This window comes from Manduca sexta, chromosome 24, assembly GCF_014839805.1.
Source record: "Manduca sexta isolate Smith_Timp_Sample1 chromosome 24, JHU_Msex_v1.0, whole genome shotgun sequence".
In the NCBI taxonomy this organism is placed as follows: domain Eukaryota; kingdom Metazoa; phylum Arthropoda; class Insecta; order Lepidoptera; family Sphingidae; genus Manduca; species Manduca sexta.
In genome coordinates, this window is record NC_051138.1 from 7,775,899 (window position 1) to 7,798,690 (window position 22,792).

At 36.0% G+C, this 22,792-nt stretch overlaps 2 protein-coding genes across 2 annotated transcripts; one reads left to right on the top strand and one right to left on the bottom strand.

Annotated features, from left to right (window-relative positions):
* Positions 1-997: 997 nt before the first annotated feature.
* LOC119190471 (transmembrane protein 177-like) lies at positions 998-4,845 on the bottom strand. Its single transcript, XM_037442440.1, has 4 exons — positions 4,512-4,845; positions 4,237-4,373; positions 3,047-3,138; positions 998-2,510 (listed from the first exon to the last, which is right to left on the bottom strand). Exons 1-4 carry the CDS (start codon positions 4,667-4,669, stop codon positions 1,923-1,925), a joined length of 975 nt encoding a protein of 324 aa, XP_037298337.1. The 5' UTR covers positions 4,670-4,845; the 3' UTR covers positions 998-1,922.
* Positions 4,846-6,804: 1,959 nt separating this feature from the next.
* On the top strand, positions 6,805-22,160 carry LOC115446668. The gene is made up of 21 exons (XM_037442390.1): positions 6,805-7,700; positions 8,587-8,747; positions 9,348-9,467; positions 9,540-9,683; positions 9,830-9,923; positions 9,987-10,120; positions 10,288-10,482; positions 10,775-11,095; positions 12,717-12,869; positions 13,144-13,325; positions 13,981-14,140; positions 15,662-15,791; positions 16,015-16,095; positions 16,341-16,475; positions 16,633-16,807; positions 16,999-17,148; positions 17,360-17,496; positions 18,082-18,300; positions 18,430-18,506; positions 20,468-20,605; positions 21,142-22,160. The coding sequence occupies exons 1-21, from the start codon at positions 7,043-7,045 to the stop codon at positions 21,430-21,432; spliced, it is 3,855 nt and encodes a 1,284-aa protein (XP_037298287.1). The 5' UTR covers positions 6,805-7,042; the 3' UTR covers positions 21,433-22,160.
* The last annotated feature ends 632 nt before the right edge of the window (positions 22,161-22,792 follow it).

A 22,792-nucleotide genomic window follows, 5' to 3' on the forward strand; every position in this document is an offset into this window, starting at 1 on the left:
ATTCGATAAATGGCGGGGTGTTTGGGATTTCAGTTATATCCATAACTATACAAAGCGCAACAGCAAGTTCTAACTTCACGTCGATTTTATGTTAGAGGCTCTATTCTAAACAAGTGAAGTGATTTGTGCTGTAGGCATATGTTTATAGCATAGATGTATTACTTTGACTCAGCGTTTTAAAATATTTTCACGAGTTCTTAATTCTTAATAATAAAAAACTAAATATACGTGCACGACAAAGTGACCCCTCTACACCTGATGGTAAGTAGAGTGGGTCCAAAAGAATCTCGACTGACGTGAGATGATGACCTTCAGCAGTCGACACAATCATGCTGGCCTGTTGGAACTAATACAAAAAGACGTGTTTTTTTCTTTGTACTCTCGATGGTTTTTGAACCTGTTTAAGATAATTGGTAGTTCAGAATCAAAAGAAAGGAAATTCCTCTGGTTTTGGCATTTTTTTTTTTTGGGGGAATTATGGAGTTTTTTGGGCGATGGCGTCCCGTAGAAAGCGCTATGGATCAGTACAATGAGCGGTAAAAGATTCTAACGCTGGCGAAGCCGCGAGCACCACCTAGTATTATAAAGCCGACATTCTCAGCCTCGGAAAGTTTATTTGTTTAAACAGTAATCTCTAGAGCTACTAGATCAATTATGAAAAGATTTGTTTAGGAAGTAACTTTTCATCGAGAACTACAAACTTCTTTTTAGTTTTTAGCTCATTTAACATTATATTAAAATGGATGTAGATATAGGTACTTTGCCATTGTTGTATACCGTCTCATTATAACGTGTAAAAGCTTTTAATCGTATTTACTTATAAAGATTTACGCTGATACCACAATGATAAAGTTTGGCAACATTAGCGTAATTAAAATGCATAGTCTACATTAGTTGACAATTTTAAATGGTTTATTACATACAAATGAATCCTTTCACTCACGAGCTACTTAGAAAATCCTATTCTTTGAAGGAGGCTCAAGACTCAAAAACAATACAGTGTTTTCCATTGATTCCTTTAATCAGCTATTCTACATAGGAGTTATTATTTTGCTAACATAATATAAATAAATAATATAATTTTCATTGAATGCATTGACTTTAAGGCTTTATTGAAGCGAATACCCAGAATACCCGCCTTTTATCTGTATAAAATGTCCCTGTTTATTTTGTCATTGCGTTAATAAATGAAACTTTGTACTCGTCTCTACCTCTACTAATACTATATTAAAAATCATCCATGAATAACGAATATTTATAGTAAAAATTCCAGTTTTACTTTTCAGGGCTTACGATGATTTAATAGTTTAGTGCGAATATGGCGTATGCGTGACTATTTCTAACTGGAAGCGTGATGTTGCCGCTGTGACGAATTAGGGACACCTTATAGTACAGCCATTTACCTTTAGGGCGCGAAAACTAAGATTACTTTTCATTCGTATTTATTTTGTCCGATACTCATTATTTTTTATTTCACACCTGCGGTTTAAGTAACCTTGTAAAGTATTGTGTTATTTCCAAGTTGACAAGTATGTGGTTTCATTTAGTAACGCGATGTCAAAATGACCCTGTATATTGGATTACTTAAAAAAATGCACTCTTACATTTAAATTACTGCTAGTATTTATTATGAATTCGTCTTTTCGTCAAGCAAATAATAATTATGCACAGATAATAAATTTGGCTGGTAAGAGACGGAAGACTCCAAAAGGCTGGTATTAAGAGTGCCTTTATCCATCCATAAAAAAACACGCGCGCAGTACTTAACGGCAACGTGAAGTCGCTCCTCTTTTACTTTAGCGTCGTTTGTGTTGTGGCAAGTCTTATGGGCTTGCGAAGCATCGCGGCTTTTCCGCCCGGTTTATTTAGAAACGCCTTAGAGTCGGGTTAGCAAATTTTGTCATACCTTTCCATTTTAAATTTCAGATTTCCTGTTCCGTTATAGCATCGTCTGAAGACTCTTCTTGGGTAATTTCTTTCAATCTCTCTTCGAAATATTGTTTTCTGTGCACGAGCGCTACTCGTGGTTGTCGGAGGCCAAAATTCTCGTTACCATGCACACTGTACTTCTTTTGCCCTTCATTTCCCATCAAAACCCTCAGTGCTTGATTTCTTTGTAGTAATTTATCGTAAAATATTACCCCGCTTTCAATATAATCTCGCCCTAATTCGCAAAGTTTCTTATCAGTTTCTGTTTCATAATGTACTTCTGTCATATCCTTCATAAGAAAATATAAACCTGTACTAAACATACCGATTAACGAGTACAACATTCCCCTCGTTGCTACAGGGGCTCTATACAAATTAAGCCTTCTATTTAAATACGTTGCGAGATTATAGGCGAGGAATATACACGCGAACGGATAAGTCGATTCGTATATTACTTTATTATTAAGTGCCATTAATATTTCTCTACATATCGCAAACTGCTGCACTTTTTCAGGCAATACTAGAGATTCTGCGAGCTTCTGGCCGACTTCGGAAGTCCAGTCAACTGATCTTTGGTTTACCTGAAAAAACAAATGATCAAGTTTGATTTCAAACACATTTACTTAAATGCTTATCGATGCATATAAATTGTAGATTGGCTGCATCTGTACATTGTTCTTGAAAAAAATTAATACCTAGAAGCTGCCAGTCGATTACCGCACTGAGGTCCAGGATTCGAATCCCGGGTCGAGCCAAAATAACGGTGACTAGGGTTTTTCTGTCTTAAACAATTACTCAGTTGCAGCTCGGAGTCTGGAAGTTGACGGTGTTATACCCCCGTGCCTCGGAAAGTACGTAAAGCCGTTGGTCTTGCGCCTGATCTCTCCCCGTACTTGGCTAATCTCCATTCAAATGGACCGCCCTGGCCAAAATTCAGTTAGGAAGGACTCAATTTGTTCCCTACAGATTGATTGCAACAAGACTAGACGACCAATCAAAAACTATACCACAGCAATTTTGTAAAATGCGTAATTACGCAAAATAGTTATGTTGCACCAATTGGAATTGCAAGTAATTTTGGTCAGAAGAATAATGATCTATATAAAAAATAACTTGCCTGTATATTATCTTTCTTCACATCTTCTTCTGTTTTGTATGAGAAATTCACTGGAATACCCACTAGCATGCCAAATTTAGAACTGGAGCAACCTGCAAATTCAAAAATATTATAAATTATTATATTATGTATACAAAAATAAGTAATGCTTGTCAAGCATTGGTTCTTCTGGGGTTTTTTTCCATGACATTGGTGTAAAATATTTTGAATAAGGAATAAATTTTATCTTACACTCATAAAAAAGATATAAACTACCTTAAAAAATAATTTAAATTATTATTATTATTTGTTCATCATTCATACTTAGAAATTTTTCTAGTAAAACAACTAAACAGAAAAGCAAGGAAATAATCTTTGGTGACATGTTCACATTCATATGCTCATGATTTTGCAAAAAAAATAATAATCTTATCTTTTTTTTTATTATCTTACAAAATTGTAATGATCTTTTGAAAGAGTTCCAGGCTGCATTTTCTACTTATTCAAAGCCTAAATTTTTTTTTCCTACAGATCTTGCAGAAGATTGGTTGCTTCTGACAGTTGGTGTGGGAATTGGTAAATCCTCTGAATACAGGACCAGCTTAGACACTGATGAAGTATCTGCATATTTTATAGTATCTTCATTTTTTGAGATAAAACCATAAGTTATTGTTAAACAAAGTTTAAATTTCAATTGCAAATTTCAGTACCTAATCTATTTTTATCTGAATACCAGAAGCTGAGGACCAATCTACAGTTATTGAAAATCACATGAGTAGCCCAAATTTTTATGTTGATTTGACACCAGAAATCCAAAATAATACTAATAGGCTTGTTAAAATGGTCAACAAAATCAGTTTGAATGTAGTACACAACACACTCTAGATGACATTTTTATATGAAGAGTAATTTATAATATAGAATGATACATATTTAATTGCCTTGAAATAAAAAATATCTCAAAGTTGTGATGTGTAATGAAAAATTAAAAATATATGTATTTAACTATCATCTATGTCCTCCTCCTCCTGGCATCGATTCCCCAATGCTGGAGGTCGTGAGTCATCAGGAATACAGTTCTTCGCGCAGGATGTTTTGCGATAATTTACATCTATGTAAATATGTTAAATTACATGGACATTTTTTTAAATTATTATAAGTACTAGTGTAATTGTTATAAAATGACAAAAATAAGTAGCTCATCCACATACCAGCATGAAATAAATCGTAGCCATATACACTGAAGGGTGAGATCAGTTTTCTATGAACATTTGATATATTAAGAACATCCAAACATTTCTGATGAAGTTGATTAATTTTCTCTGGTAATTCTACCGGCTTTCCATTACTGAAACAATATTAAGATAATTTAAAGGATCTATATATTTCTTCCTCAAGTATTTAATTAAGTAATAAATTTAGTAAAATAAAAATATGATGTAAGTATTTATAAAAAACTATACTATGCATACTATTTATTACGTGCCTGTAATATTGTACGAAATCTTTGTATTTCGATATAAGTAAAGTATTTGGAACAAATCTTGCTGCCATAAGACCAATTCCTGAGCCGGTGAGTACAAAAAATGAAAACTTGCGACCGCGCTCAGTTAAAAACCAGGACGTTGCTTTTTTAGTCGCCATCACGTAAATAAAATTTTAAAGGATACTATGTTTCATAGTATATTACTTGGTAAAATGTAATATAATCACGGTTTCATTCCAAAGCTTATTCAATCTGCATTCGATTATATTTAAGGTTACAATAGATAAATAAGCCTTTGGTTAAGCAATAGTCACATAGTGACAGTGACAACTGACAAGTCTCCAACAGAGTTACTAACTTTTTTGTGCCGATCCCAAACCCGGAGTAAATAACTATTCCAACATAGTATCGTCAACACTGGAACAACAACTACAAGTGACTTCTAGTACAATTCCTAGTTACTAGGAATGAGGAATTTAAATAAAAAAGAAAATGTTACCAGTCAAAGCCAAATAAACTATATAGATTATCAACTTTGCCCTAGAAATAGCATTTTATAAATAAAATAACTAGCAACTACACCCGTTGGTGGCTATTTACTTTGTCTGTACTAAAAATAATTATTGGATATACGTTAGTAGATTACTATCTTTGTTTTGTAATTTGACAATCTTAGAGATATTTTTAATTTAGCGTTAATGGTAAATATTTTTGGAAGTTGGATTTATCCTGAATTCGACACCGAGCTACGACTGAGAAATATTTAAGATGGAACAACCCAGTAACAATTATTTTGATCCGACCCGGGATTCGAACCCAGGACCTCAGTGTGGTAGTCGTACTTGTACCGTGTACAATTACAACTACGCCACCGAGGCAGACAAGAGTAATACTATGGATACACACCATAGATACTATAGCAAAAACCATTCGTTTTTACCAAACCCTATCGACATAGCAATACTAACAAAAAATTACTGGCTATCCGTATTAAAAAACCATCAATACTATCAATAATATCGACAGTATTGACATGTAACAATAATATAGCTAAACTATCGGTATCATTGCTTTCGTATTGATTGGTAATCGATTATTTATCGATAGCAGACTATCTATATCAACACTAGTGAACTATCAAACGTCATGTGAGTGTATATCAAAGAGAATTCTAATATATACATGGAAACAGAGAACCTACTCATTGAGTTTTTGTGCCAATTGACATATGTCAAACCTAAGCTATTTCATTATTGCGAGGTAGAGGGCGTTTACGAACTTTGTTGCGTTTTACGATTCAGGTTTATTATGTTTTATTATACAATATTTTTGATCTCTTATTTACAGTGTACCTTTATCATTAACAATACATATAATTGTGATAGTAATAAGATCGTTAATTAGAAAAACATAACATTGAAAATATTTTTTTTATTTACTTTTTTTTATTATACAATAATTTTATTATTCAACAATTTACTTATAAACTGGAAATACTTGTTTATTATCAATCAATATATAAATGTGTCAAAAGTCAATTCTTTTTTTATGTATAAAAATACGTACTGAGACAAAAATTAACATTGATATTTATAATATGCTAAAACATTCTCAAATATCAATCTATATTATTAATAACAACTTAATGTCACTTTACTTTATTTATTGTAATCGCACTTATCGCATATAAAGCGTAATTAGAAATTGAAAATTTGCAACCGGACTTCAAATCAAACTTCAAATTACGGAAACGAGACAATGCTGCCACTTAATATAATAAATATTTTAACACGCTTGTAACAAAATAAATATTTCATATATTGAAAACTAGAATAAAGTTTAAAGAGTATGCGTTGATTTGTTAATAATTCCAATAAATTGGATAAAAAATAAATTAAGCTTCAGTTTACATGTTACGACTGAAGTTTATCTCTAATATTCTTCCATTAAGATAATCATCAGATATTGTGATAACTCATTTGACATTACGTCAGTAAATTTTTTATCGTATTTCTTTCGGATATTTTGGGTCGTCCATAAATTTCTAGAATTATTCCAAATAACCTCTGATATTTGTTTTCATATATATAAATATCCATTTTAATTAATTATCGTGCATAATTCTTTTATAAATATGGATAAAGGTAAGATGAGTTTTTTTTAAAACTTGTTTCCACTGACATCTACTTCACAAGTATTAAAATAAAAAACTGATATTCAGCCATAAACAACTATAGAGTGACATACTCCTGATATGTTATAAATAATGCTAACAGCCAAACAAAATAAATTAGATTGAATTGAAAATATTGCTACAATATAACGAGTAACAATAATTACAAATTATGGAATAATAAATTAAAACAGTAAACTGAGTGATTTTTTTATATGTATTTGTTTTCTAGTATTAACGGAGGTTATATTATAAACAATTTTATTATTGTTTTCGTATGGTGTAAACAATATGACTAGCAATAGTATTCGAATAAAAATATAATTGTTTTAAGTATATAACGCTGCAAGATTATACAATGGAGGACGTAGTAAGTGTGATAAGTAATTTACACTTACATCAGCTGGATAATGGCTGGGTGCAGGCAATCTTTTATTCAGAGTTTTTGGAATTTGGAGAATTTCCAACGGAATATGACAGTATATTGGAGTCACTGGACCTGCCGTTGGCATTCCAAAATATAATGAAAAGTATTGATGAGTGGCAGAGCATAGAATCCCTTTCAAGTGAAGAAAAATCATGGTCTACACTTATACATGAAGTAGGGCATGAAAAACTACTGGCATTTTTAGCCTATTACATTGACTATGGTATTAAAAATGTTGTTGTAAAGGAACATAGAACAAATGCTTTGCTTGCATCTCGTGTGTACTACAAGTTACTCTCCATTCCTGGATATAAGGCATACAATGTGTATCACTCCCAGTTGTTTGCACATTCCTTGGCGTGTCTTGGATTTCCTAAGGCCATGTGTGACAGTGAGGATAGTTATTTCAACACTAAGGAATTGACTCGTGAAGTGAATTCAGTTATTAAAGGACTGAGAAGTTTTGTCCTTGACTTACGATGTATTTTGGAGTCTTTACATCTAAATCCAAGTGATATGAATTTTGAGGACATTTTGAGTAACTTGGTTGATGTCACTGGAGGAGCTATTGTTAATAAATTGAATGTTGGTAAGTTGAAAATATTTCAAATGTACATAAATACACTACTGAAAAGTGAAACTTTCATTATTATTTTAATGCCTTAAATTTAATATCTACAGACCTAGTGCAATATAGACTTTTACAAAGCCTACATGATAGTTTATTACTGCAGGAAGTGTAAACCAGTTTCACCTGATAGCATTCCTTACAAATAATATAAGAATAATTATTTAATAATATTATTAACCAACTTCAAAAAAGGAGGAGGTTCTCAATTAGGCTGTATCTTTTTTTATGTTTGTTACCTCAGAACTTTTGACTGGTTGAACTGATTTTGACGATTCTTTTTTTATTTGAAAGCTGGTGCTTCCCATGTGGTCCTATATAAATTGAATTGTTGTTGGACCTTTGACTTCAAAGATACATCAAAAACTCTTAAAATAATGTTGTCAACTATGATGTCAACATATACTGATTATTACTAACACAAAAAAGCAAAAATAAAAACTTTTTACCAAAAAATTATACCTTCAAAAAACACTGAAAACCTATATAAATAATAATATCAGCCCTGTATTATATACTTGCCCACTGCTGAGCACGGGCCTCCTCTAATACAGAGAGGGATTAGGCCTTAGTCCACCACGCTGGCCTAGTGCGGATTGGTAGACTTCACACACCTTCGAAATTCCTGTAGAGAACTTCTCAGATGTGCAGGTTTCCTCATGATGTTTTCCTTCACCGTTAAAGCAAACGATAAATTCACAATGAATACACACATGATTTTAAAAAAGTCAGAGGTGTGTGCCCTTGGGTTTTGAACCTGCCGACATTCGTTTTCGCAGTCCGTTCCACACCCAACTAGGCTATCGCCGCTTCTTACTGAAATTAAAACCTATATAATTTTTTACAGATAAAATCGAACTGGGAAACATATCTAGAGTTATTTATGAGATGATAGATGTTTTGATGTGCAACTCTAATGATGAACCAAATCCAGAAGCTCTGCAGCTGCTTTTCAAATGTTTACTCCCTAAACTAATTGCAGCATCTTCAGATAATAGAAGCTCAAATGTAAGGCCATATTTATTTATAATATACTATGTTTTCAATGTGGCTTCATCCAGGTGAACAACTTCTGTCAGAATAAAGTACATTGCCGGGATTAAAATAAACCTATATATGTTAATGAGGGAAGTGGTCTATGTGCAAACTTTCATCAAAAGCTATTCTGCAATATCATTTTCATTTCCAAACTGAAACCTCTCCATAAACCTATATAAAACCTTAAAAATTATATAACAATATCTCCCCCAACTGTCTGCAGACAAAAAACTCGAAAATGATTAAACTAGTTATTCAAGAGGAAGGTTTATGTGTATAGTTATTACTATGTACAATAGAAAAAAAATTTAGACATAAATAAGCTCTACTATCTGTGTGAAGCTATCATCATCATCATCAGTTTATAATAAAGTTATTGGAATAAATGTGCCTTTAATTTTATTTTTGATCCTTACATTGGTGTAACTTATAATTGTATCATGAATTGATTGAGTTAAATTTCATGTATAACGAAAAGTTAAGTATTGATGAAAGCAAACACAACCTGGACTTCCTTTATGTCGTTTTTTAATCAACTATCTATAACAATAAAATATGTTAATGTTTCAGAATATAGTGCGAGCATCCTATGTGACCTATTCAGGATTGTTACTGACTAAATATGGGAAGGCAGCGCTGTCGGGTTATATTGTCCTTCTAGAACACCTATGCTTCACATTGGAGGGATTGGTAGGTTCAAAGGACAACACTGTTGTAACTAACATTTTTATGAATGTATGTTAAGTTTTAATTTATTCGCAGGAGCGCGCCGAAGTACGAACGGCGAGGGTGTCTTTGGTGGTTGGGCTAATGAGTTTGCTACCACGCAAGTCTTATCGCAATATGGTCAATTGGTTGCTTAAGTTGTCGACAACCGCGAAAGTTTCACATCGTCATATTGCAATGGTATGTCACAGTACTGAACATTATTGTACACTTTTAAATATCTCTCTACCAACTAGTAAACTATAATAATCTATAATACTTAATTAAATCAAATAATTAATAAGTAAATATATTGTCTATTGTACATAATATGTTGGTTATTACAGGAAATGTTGTCAAATCTGTTGAGTAATGAGGCTGAGGCGTCAAAAAAGGATGAAAATAATCGAAGCCAAGATAGTTCGTCACCTTCTCCTAATGGTAAATTATGTTTCTATTAATAAAATTATTAATGGAAGGAAATTGTAATTTTTTTTGTTTAAGGTGAAAATAATGTTGATGAAACAAATAAGAGTCAAGATAACGCTGCAGATGATCAGTTGTCGAAACAAGCTGACAGAGATTCATTATTGACTGATGATGACAACACGCAGGAGTCACTTTTGCAACGAGATAATGTAAATTATTTTTCCTGGTTATTTGTCAATATTTTTGTCATTTCTACATGCAAACTAAAATCTGCTTACAGTTTTTGAGCCAATATGTGTAGTCGTGGCAACGAGATAGGCGTAATAAAATGATTACCCTCTTCTTTCAGTTACCTAATGACTATTACAATTTACAGTTTGACCAAGAAATGACAGAAGAAGAAATATCAGGTCTTCTTCGCCAACGTCCACAAACTGTTCCACACGCAGAGATTCTGAGAGCTGTGTATGAACGCGTTAATGATGTGTCGAGCACTCTGCGCACGCGCGCTCTCGCTATACTCACCGAGTGCGTCACTAGCCAGCGGCTACCAATGAAACAAGCTGTCGAGGTAGTCCCCTTTTAATTAACATTATTCATGAATTCGGCGTATTTGTATTCTTATCATTTATCAATGGTCTAGCCGTCCTTGTTTAGAAAAGGTGGTCTATGAGTTCTACCAAGGTTTTAAATTTTCCCCCGTGCTCAATTACCAGAAGTGTATATAAATTCCTTACCTCATGCCTCAAGACTGGTTCAAAAGAATGTCTCGTAAAGTAACTCCGAAAAACATATTATGTAAAATGAATTACTTTGAATAGGTAATGATGTGTGATGTATGGTTGCAATATACCGTGGTGCAGGAGTTGAACGGCGCGGGGTCGGTGTGGCGGCTGACGGCGGTGGGCGCGCGCAGCGTGTGCGACGAGCGCGCGGCCGTGCGGCGCGCCGGCGTCGCGCTGCTGCACCGCCTGCTCGCCGCCGCGCCGTCTGCACACACTTCGGCGCCGACCTCCGGCGACAACCCTGATAAACCTGACGGCTCAGGACTTTCTAGCATTGATAACCCTAATGAAACCATGCCCGGCCCTAAAACTCCTGTTGATCCCTCCATTACAGACGATTCTGCTGCAAAAGATCCGATCATACCTTGTAAAGAGCCGCTCACTGGCAATGATTTAGCGGTAAGTCTCATAATGTCATTGAAAAAACTTTGCTTTAGTTGAGCGCTAAATCCTAATATTATCAAACGCTCGATAGGTAACAAGCTTTCTAGCGCGCGGCCCTTGAGTAAGTATGAATTGTGCCCAAGATGACTCATATCATTATATTAATTGTACTATGGAAGCAAATTAATTGGCGTTATATTGAAGGAACTGGGATGCACGCGCAGCGAATAATTGCTGACCGAAGAAAATGTTTGGTTGCACCGTGCATCCTCCCAGTCCCAGGACTGAGAGATGATAGGTGAAATATGAGGAAAATGGTTTTATAGGGTGATATCATAAGGTCTTTATATCACTGAAAAGGTGATAGTGATATAATTTTTGCTCATGCTACTGCACAAAAGTTCTTGTGTAGATTATATATATACCTATGTAGTGATATCACGATAATTGCGATTACCGTTTAGCGCTCTTATAGAACAATTAATAGAAAATAGAATTATATAAATTTTATAAAATTCTATCTTGATATTTTAATGAATCAAAAATAAAAAACTGATTGTGTAAAATGATAAATGCCATATTTAAACTTTTCTTTAATTTATTTGCAGATATAGTTAAATACCCTATTGCTTGACATACTACATGTCATTGTACTATTCCCAGCTTATTGCTAATAAAAATAATTTTGGAATCAAAAACCGCCCAAGTATAAATCCCATATTAATTATGTTACATTATCTATCTATCTATATACTTATAATAAATCTGTAGAGAGGTCAATTCTGTACATGAAATATATTTCCAAAATAACTATCAGGGGGTGATTAGGGATCGATACTGATGCCAAAAATGCAATTAGTAAAATTTTTGTCTGTCTGTCTGTCTGTTTGTCTGTCTGTCTGTCTGTCTGTATAACCGTTATAGAAACAAAAACTACTCGACGGATTTTAACGAAACTTAGTACAATTATTTGTCATACTCCTGAGCTGGTTATAGTATACTTTTCATCACGCTACAATTAATAGGAGCAGAACAGTGAAGGAAAATGTTGGGAAAACGGGAGAAGTTACTCCATTTTTTAAGCTTCCGTCGCGTGTGCAAACTTAATGGTTAAAGCTACACAGAAATCATGTATGACGGAAATGTTCTCCTTAAAATTATATAAAAAATATCCCACGACAGCATATGTCTATCTTTTATGGTTGACTCACAATAACACGTGTAACTCCCGATAGGTTAGCAGTTTGAAGCTTTCTCATTATATTTGTCTACTCTTACGTTTATAACACTCAGTCATCCCTAATTAAAAAAGTTAACATTATTAAATATTCCATAAAAAATAATCATAGAATCATAGAAATCGGTATAGAAACACCAAAGTTATACATGGAATACGCTAATAATAAGCAATCACGCGTGAATACTGAATCATGCTATATGCTTCCTTCGATTTCACCAGGATCCCATCATCAGACCCTGACCGGACAATCGGATCACCTACATACCACCATACATTAAAAAAACATCCCGACAAATTAAGCACCTCCTCCATTTTTGAAGTCCAAAATCCACGCGGGCGAAGCTGCGGGCGGAAGCTAGCCTATAATATAATTGTTTATCATTGAATTGTCAATAGATCTTAGTCGGGTTATGTCGAGACGCGAGTATCATAGTGCGGTCCGCAGCCATCGCGGCGCTCGGAGAACTTGTGACGTTAAGACAGAACAAAGCTGGGTTTGACGCTTTCCTAGCGGGGCCCATGCATCAACTATCCGATCCAGAGAATAAGGTAATTAAAAAAAAAATCTTTATAAGTACTTAAGAGAGTATTAATAATATTGTCTAAATTCCAAACATGAAACAACTATAAATACTAAATAATTAACTATGTCGACGTTGCTTGAAAACAACAAAAAATGAGCTTAAACTGTTTTTTTACGTAGGTGCATATTAACCCATGATTACTATAGATGCTCATTTGGCAATTGACCTATCCATTCACATTCCATACGTAGGTAAGAAATTAATTTAACTCATAATTTGATCTTATAATATCCTTTCAGATCCAAGAACAAGTAGTAACGTTAATCCATCAATTGTTATTTGATCGTCTTCAAAAATTCGTTGCTGAAGATTTGGGTGACCCTATTCCGTGGATGTTTCTGGATGGCATAACTCGGCGTAACATGAGAAGACATTTACAAAAGGCGTGCACCTTATTGGTTAAAAATTCTGGTTCAATGAGGTGAGTACCCGACAAGTCCCCCTGAAACAAAAAAAATAGACGAAGTGACTTTCGACAATCCGTGACAAGTTTCTGAAAATACGTGTCTAGCTTTCATTAAAAGCAAATTACAAAACACTATCTCGCACATGTATTTAAAATACGTAATAAAACAGTAACAAAATACAGCCGGTATTAGATAAAGTAAATAGAAAATATCTAAGCCAGGCCAAGCTATTAATCAGTAAAAAAAATCCTATTATGAACAGTACATTTTACATATACTGTCAGACAAACCGCCTCTTATTGAAGAATGAATCCTATACATATTTCATATACTATCTACAAAATACCTCAGCATCAGGTATTTAAAATCCCTATACCAATTACATTTTTAGAAAATAATTCAAATACAAATACCATATTTGTGTTTGTATTTAAATTACAAGTAAGTCAAATTCTGCCCAGCCCTGAACTGAAGGGTCAGGTTCTGCGCTGCTTTACTAAGCAGCCGTATAGTTCTGCCAATGGTTAGTGAAAACTGCGTGTCTTGATCGATACTTTATTTAGCTAACTTCGTTCTATGAGACGTTTAGGACATTCAATTTGTTATTGTCAAAAAACATGACGATAACTCTAAAGTTTTACCATAACTGGGTATGTATTTTTGTTCCAGTCATCGCATAGTAGACATACTGAGTACGCACTTGGGCGTCGTGGATGACGAGCGCGACTTGCAATGTTTAGTTCTGCTCACGAGTCTAGCTCGGCACGTAGACTACTCCAACATTGGGTTTGCTCTCGACTATTACTACAAACTTGCGGATGACGACAAGGTAAATAGACTTTATTTATCTTGTGATTTCTGCATCAAATTTTTTCGCATGCCTGAATTTCCTTATTTCTTTGGAATGCTTAACACATCCAGGTCCTATGCAACTGAATCACCCTGACAGTGATTACTAACCCTTAAAACAACTATGTATGAATCGTAATATATATTAGTATGTAGAGAAAATAATAAGTGTTTTTGAGCCTCTAATATCAATCTATACTATTATATAAAGCTGAAGAGTTTGTTTGTTTGTTTGTTTGTTTGAACGCGCTAATCTCAGGAACTACCGGTCCAAACTGAAAAATTCTTTTTACGTTGGATAGCTCTTTGTTCGTGGAGTGCTATAGGCTATATATCATCACGCTATACCCAATAGGAGCGGGGCAGTAATGGCTAATCTCAGGAACTACCGGTCCAAACTGAAAAAATCTTTTTGCGTTGGATAGCCCTTTGTTCGTGGAGTGCTATAGGCTATATATCATCACGCTATACCCAATAGGAGCGGGGCAGTAATGGCTAATCTCAGGAACTACCGGTCCAAACTGAAAAATTCTTTTTGCGTTGGATAGCCCTTTGTTCGTGGAGTGCTATAGGCTATATATCATCACGCTATACCCAATAGGAGCGGGGCAGTAATGGCTAATCTCAGGAACTACCGGTCCAAACTGAAAAATTCTTTTTACGTTGGATAGCCCTTTGTTCGTGGAGTGCTATAGACTATATATCATCACGCTATACCCAATAGGAGCGGGGCAGTAATGGCTAATCTCAGGAACTACCGGTCCAAACTGAAAAATTATTTTTGCGTTGGATAGCCCTTTGTTCGTGGAGTGCTATAGGCTATATATCATCACGCTATATTCAATAGGAGCGGAGCAGTAATATCTAATCTCAGGAACTACCGATTCGAACTGAAAAAATATTTTTGTGTTGAATAGTCCTTTGTTTGTGGAGTGCTCAAAGTTATATATCATCACGCTATGACCAATAGGAGCGGAGCAGTAATGAAACATGTTGCAAAAACGGGGAAAATTATGAGTTTTGAGAGCTTCCGTTGCCTGCGCTGCGTAAACGGTTAAAGTTATGCAACAATGATGTATGACGGGAATGTTTCACTTAAAAAGTTCTAAAAAATATATTATAAAACAAAGTCCCCCGCTGCATCTGTCTGCCTGAACGTATTAAACTCAAAAACTACCCAACGTATTAAGATGAAATTTGGTATGGAGACAGTTTGAGATCCAGGGAAGAACATAGGCTCCCGGGAAACTACTACTTTTATAACGGAAAACTTTAGCCTGAAAAACTTTATAACGCGGGCGGAGCCGCGGGCGAAAGCTAGTCATTCATAATCATGAAGCCATTTACTTGTTACTTCTTGTTTTTTACATAAGCCAATGCAACGGCTCGGTGTGTAACATCGCCTGCCTTCATTATAACACCGTTACTCTCCTTGCACAACCGACGCATACATGTGACAAAATGTTGAATAAACATAAAGTTTTTATATTTCTTCAAACAGCCACGTGACGTGCGTCTGATGCCTTTAACGTTGGAGTTAATCAGCACATGGTCGCGATTCGCTAACGTAGAAGAACGTACCGCGTTACGTGATCATCTTGTGAGAAGGCTGGCTGCCGCCAATGATGATGGTAAGATTCGAGTGTCTATATGGTCATATATTTGGAACCCTTTGTTGCCAAAAATGACTGAGTTTCAAGCAAAAATAATACATACATAGTTCAAATTAACTGTTTAAAAGTTAAAGGCCGGGAGTGAAACCGATGAGTTACGTTTTATAAAGAGTAAATTATATTATTAAATATAATTCTTGCTAAATAAATCTTTTTTTTTTCAATCTGCTGCAACTTTCAGGTTGCAGAATTCCCTGTGTCACGTTGGCTGCGCAGTTGGACCCGAGCAATCTTCAATGGGCTACCGAGCTGATGCAACTTGGTGAGTAATTTTATTGTGAATCGGCAATAATGTAAATTGAGTACTCTTCCCTTTTTTCTATGTATTTCAAAACCCCTGGAGTTTTACTTTCATATATGAAGGGAAATTGTACTATATTTATTTTTGCATAGATTTATAAAAATATACAAGATTTTAATAAACCATTAACTTGACGACATGCATAACGTAGGTACGTATGGAATAAGTATTCAAGGAGTGTGTGTGAGACGTGTGCGTGTCCGCAGCGGAGCGGCGCGCGTTGCAGGGCGGCGGCGTGTGCGAGTGGGTGCGCGCCGCCGACGTGTCGCTCGTGGCGCCCGCGCCGCCCTCGCCCGCGCTGCTGCGGCTCTTCCTCGACGCGCTCGCGCACCTGCCGCCCGGTCAGTGCGACACATATATATTATGTTCCAACATTGCACTACAGTTGGCGTTTTAAAATATAAAGTAACATGTTCGCTTACACTTTCAAGACATATTAAAAAAAATTGGCATTCAACTGAACATTAATGTGTGGGTGTGTGTGCGCGCTGTGTGCAGAGTGGAGCGGCGCGGCGCGCGGGCTGTGCGTGGCGGGCGCGGGGCGGCTGTGCGTGCGCGCGCGCGCCGCCGCCGCCGCCGCCGCGCCCGCGCTCGCGGCGCTGCTGCGCGACCGCGCCCAGCCGCTCGCGCCCCGCCTCAACTCGCTGCTCGTGCTCACAGACATCTGCGTCAGGTGAACCACTGCTTCATTCCTCCAATTCGTTGATGCCCTTTAAATTCAAACTGTGATACGGTTTCAAACAATGTTTAATGACTATCCATTTATTTTTAAATAAAAGGACCAGGTAATAATAATCCATTCGCTACATCTACATAAATGAATTTGTCAGTATGATAAGTGATATAAAAATGACTGCCACGTAGATACACGTGTATCGTGGAGCCCTTGCTGGACTGCATGTGCGGCTGCCTGTCGGCGTCGTCGGCGCCGGAGCTGCGCCGCGCCGCCGCGCGTTCCCTCACGCGACTCCTGCTCGGCGGATACTTGCGCTTACGAACACCACTGTACTATCGGTAATGAAAATGTTCATATAAGTAAATAAAATTAGAACCTTAGTAATAATCGTTCTATAATTTACATAAATGTTTTAGTTAAACGATAAGTATTTTCTCCTACTATTGTGAAATTATATCAATGGAAGATAAAATAAAACATGTACCTATTATCTTTAAGTCATAACAGTTATAATAAGGTTTTAAAATGTAATTGTAAATTGAACGCCAGGTACTGCGCCCTGCTATCCGATGACGACCACGATGTGCGTGAGCCTGCAGAGTACTTCGTCACGTGTTGTTTGACTCCTGACGCGATATATCACCACTTCGTCGACTGCGTCATACATTACAACAAAGATGATGAAGGTCAAAATAACATGGATACATATATAATTGACAGTATTATTGTATTAGAGCCATTGGCGTAGCGTAGTTGTGGTGGGGAAGGCAAGAAGCCCGCCCTGTTGGGCACATTTAGTTGGCCAACAAAATGCGAAAATAAAAATTTTGTATTTTATTTTATTATTTTTGCATTTATCAGTGATCAGGAGGCGGGCATGTTTATCTGTGGCAAATTTTGGGCCCGCTCCGGGTGGCTAGAACCTACGTTACGCCATCGGTTAGGAATTAGGATAGTGTTTGATTTGTACAGAATTATTGTATTGAGGGACTTATTGGATACGAAGAAGCAATATATTTTTTATGTCAATATATAATCAAATATTGTAATGATCTGCTTTTAGTATAATATCTACATATACTTAAATTACAACTCTGTGATCGGTAATTTTATAGTCTGTTTCAGCTATATCTTTATGTTAACTAAGGCTACCTTTACAACTACAGTAAAATAAATATCGAAGCTAGATTACTGAGCTAATAGAAAAGGTTTCTCGTCATTTCGAATAGTAAATTGAGGCAAGTCAATAATTGCACACAAATTATCCACAGAGAACATAACATTCGACTCACGTCAGCTGATATATGACGTGATGCTGCAGCGCATGTCGCTGGTGCAGAAATTGAACATCCAGTGCCGCCTGGCGAGGGAAGTGCTGGAACACGCCGCCGACCTCACGGACGAGGGCGACGGCGAACTGCCGCACTCACTCAACGCGGCGCTTCTAGACACTATCACACTGCTGTGCGGGCCTAGGATGAAACTACCACGTAAGTTGTGTTTGATCGTTTAAATCTAACATAGTTATATTATTGATGCTTCTTGCTTTAACTAAGGAAATTTATGGTGTAAAAATAACTGAGAGGAAACGTTTAAAAAAAGTACAATTGATATTGCAGGAAGACCTCAAACTAACGGCGAAACTGCAGACATAGATGATTTACAAGAACGCGTCACAACAAATATCGTTTCTCACGTATGTACTGCATAATTTGATTGATTCTTTCCTAACCGAGTTTGGCCACGGCGGTCAATCTGACACCACCGGAAAGAGATCCGGCGCAGGACCAACAGCTTTACGTGCTTGCCGAGCCACGGGGGTATCACACCGTCAATTTTCTGATTCCAAGCTGCGACTGAGTAATTTTTTAGATAGAAAACCCAGTCACGATTATTGTGGCCCGACCCGGGATTCGAACCCGGGACCATATTGCGGTTGTCATACTCGTACCGTGTACAATTATAACTACGTCAGCGAGGCAGTCATTGCATATTTGATTTCAATATGAGCAACCATATTTATTACCCAACAGGATGTCGCCACCATAGTGGATAATGTCACACTTCATATCATTCTTTTTTATCTGTAGGCGCTGTTGTAAATTAACCTTTACTAACCTAAAATATAAAAGCACCAGTTTATAGTTCACCTAATTTGCTCTACGCGAAATCTCGTGAACTTAAAATAATTTATCCACTTTGGGTATTGAATTGAAGAATTTAATTCAATGTTATTATCTTTTTAGCTGTCGGAAAAGTTTGAGAAGGTACCTTCTTAAATATTGTTTAACGGCATTGCCTTTAAGTTTATTTTTATTTATTTGACCTATGACATGGTGTTAATTTGATTTATGTTCTGTAATTAACTATTGTCATTAAATGTAGGCATATTAATATTCAATCAAATATGTGGGTATAATTTAATACTATAGTGAAACAATTTTATAAGTCGGCAAGGCTTTTAATGAACATACCCATTATCTGTACTAACGCTCGCCATCTTCCAAAATGTTATCTAAGATCAATCTATAGTTGTAAATCTGCTCGCATGTGTTAATTATAATATTACGATACTTATTTCATTTTATTACTAAAGAGTTGTATAGAATATTGCATATAATTAATCTAGATTGTTGAACATTAAAAATTAAGTCATAAGGGTTTTTGTTATAAATACTAATTTTATCTCTGCTAAAACAAGTTAAACTACGCTTTTTTTTTATTAATAAACCATTTCCTTAGAGTTATCTTAGTAATTTTATAAATGCGAAAGTTCGTGAACATGTCTGAATGTTTGTTAGTACTAAAAAGATTGGCACATGCGTAGATCATGTCCTGGATTAACATAGGCTACTTTCTATCCCGGTAATTTTCCCCCGTGGGAAATGATGTGTTTTTAGTTTGAGGTTTTAAATAGACTGCCATGGTGTCGTGCAGTGTTTTAAGAACTTTTGAAGTGGGAACGCCTTTAATGTGGGCAAAGCCGCGAGCGACCCTTGAAACATCAAATTATTATCCAATTACAGAACTTGAGTAAATACTACTAAATATATTATTTATCGAATGACTTGCTAATGTCTATTAAAATCTGGATACTGATAAATTCTTGTAACCTTGGAGTGTTTAGTAGCTCCCTCCGTCAACTGTCCCGTTCATTAAAAGTCTTATTGAACCATACATTATAAGAGTCCGCGTATTTCGTCTTCCAGCCGTTTTCATAAAACGACCCAATCGCTACCTGCAGATTGATACCGTACGAAAATTTATCAATCAGAATAAACTTTCTTTGGCAAACTTCCGGAACTTATTTTGTATGGTTTATTTTTGGGAGTGATCAGAAATTAGCCAGGGGATTGTTTATAGACGCCTTTAGTTCGTTACAACAAATCAAATTACAAAAGTCAGCCGATGATATTTATTAGTTACTACAAACAATAAACTGTGAGATATTTATTATTAAGAAGAAGAAGATCGTAGAAATTGGTTTTTGTCGAGTTTACTAGTGCAAATTAAAAAGAGGTACCTATCAATTATAATATCATCGGTACGTTGGCGCATCATGGTATGTTCTTTTATTTTCCATGCTTAAATTTTGTAGTAAAGACAATAATTTTTAATAAGATTTCAAAAACCTAATAGTTAAATAACATAATGTAGAAAATGAAACGGACCGTCGCTGAAGTGGTGGTGCCAGCAGTGTTGAGACTGTACTCGCGACTGCGGCCGCGCGGTGGACAACTTACCGCTTATCTTGTTCGTCTTGCTACGGATCTTCTCAACGATTACCGACAAGAAGTAAGACTTTGTTGTTTTTACATAACAATAAAATATTATTATGTGTAATACAGTAGAAATACTGAGAATCAGATGGATATTGAAATCTATGTACAAGTTTAGACTTTAATTGTTCTCTATTTTTTTTACACATTGCATTTATATTAAAAACCGTAGATTATCCGAGCCTCCATATAAAAATTATTTTTGGCAATAATAAGTAGGAAACTAGAGGAAATGAAACAACTTGAGTTTTGTCTGTCTGTTCAAATGCGCATTGACACATCACGCTAAAACCAAATCATTGAATTTAAAATTTAGTTACTCCAAAACCTTAAGCATTATTCTGTGTAACATATAGGGTATGTCTGGGACATCTAATAACAGCGGAGACGTATGAGATAAATCATTGTCTGCGCAGAGGACGTCGTGGGCGTAGCCAGCAAAAAACATTTTTGTAGTGCAAATGCACTGGCAAAAAGCAGTCTCATGTTTGAAGCATTATTACCCCTTTGTTTATAGTAATCAGTTTTATAATAGTAAAGCAAACGTTGCAGATCGAGGAGTTGATAGAGAACGACGAGGAGATGGTGGAGCGCGTGCAGCAGTTCCAGGAGACGATCGGGCAGGCGCCGTCATTCGGCAACGCGCGCAACCTCGTGACCGCGTCCGCGCCGCCCGACCCCGACACGCCGCGCGCGCCGCGCCGCCGCGCCGCGCGCCCTGCCTGCCCGCCCTGCGCGAGCCGCTGCGCAAGCGCGCGCTGCGCATATAGACGCGCGCCACCTGCTGCCCGCTCACCAGATGTCCTAGCGTGGCACTACACTACGCTACACTCGACGTCTTAGAGAAAACCAATATCTGGACTGTCCAAATAAAGCAAAGATCCGCTCAGTGATCCGGATGTCGTGTAGTTGTGGCAATATAACCCGATGCCTACCGGCTTTCCTTTTAGGTTTATTAACGTTTGTCTCAGTTTTTGATTTCTGTTACATTGGCCACTATATGCTTTGCATTTTTTTTTTAGAAAAGTTATACCTTTCGCCACTGAATGTAAATCCTAGTGTATTAGCATGCTAAACAATCATGTTAATTTCGAATATGACACGTTGATTCAAATTATGTAAATTTTAACATTTTATATGAGAGATATGATAATTACTTATATGCTTACTTTTTGTGCTTTCTATATCACTTCTTCTCCCTACAGACCCATAGTGTGTCAATATCCATAGCGACAGTATTAGTAGTTAAGACCGAATATTATCTTTTTTAGAATTGGTGCCGCTCAGCAGGAACTAAAGAAACAACATGTTGTACCATTTATATTGCCAAGCACTAATACGCAACTATATTTAATTTGCGAAATAATAATTAAACTTCGTATGCTAGAAATTAGCGCTATAATACTAATGAATTCAATACTAGTGTAGTGCCACCATATCTTTTCATAATTTATCCGATTTTGTTCAAAGAACAATGCCATAATCAATGGCAATAAATTATTTGTTGATAAAAATAGAGAGCAAATTATATCTTTACTATTTAAATAAACATAAAATTACTATGTATTCAATTTTTTTTTGTCATTTTGTGGGCGTGATTTCTTCCAAACCCTTCCTTTAAGTTAAGATAATTGGCATCACTACATAGTATAAAACAAAGTCACTTTCTCTGTCGCTATGTCCTTTTGTATGCTTAAATCTTTAAAACCACGCAACGGAATTTGATGCGTTTTTTTTAATAGATAGATTGATTCAAGAGGAAGTTTCATATGTATAATAACATCCATTAAACAATGGAGAAATACTGTTATTTTGTTATGTTATACCCGTGCGAAGCCAGAGCGATCCGCTATGTTTTTATATACAATGTTCACAGTTTTTCTGTAGTGTATTTAGTATCAGCATTGCACCCGTGCGAAGCCGGGGCGGGTCGCTAGTTTAGTATAAATGGCTCATCCAAGCCGGAGTGGTATCATTATCACCGACATGAAACTCGATAGTTCTTAATTTTCCAACCATTAGTGACCAGCGATATTATACAAGACTAGCTTTTGCCCGCGGCTCCGCCCGCGTTTGAAAGTTTTTCGGGCTAAAGTATTCCGTTATAAAAGTCACGCTATATATTTTCCCGGGAGCCTATGTTCTTCCCAGGGTCTCAAACTGTCTTCATAACAAATTTCATCTTAATATGTTGGGTAGTTTT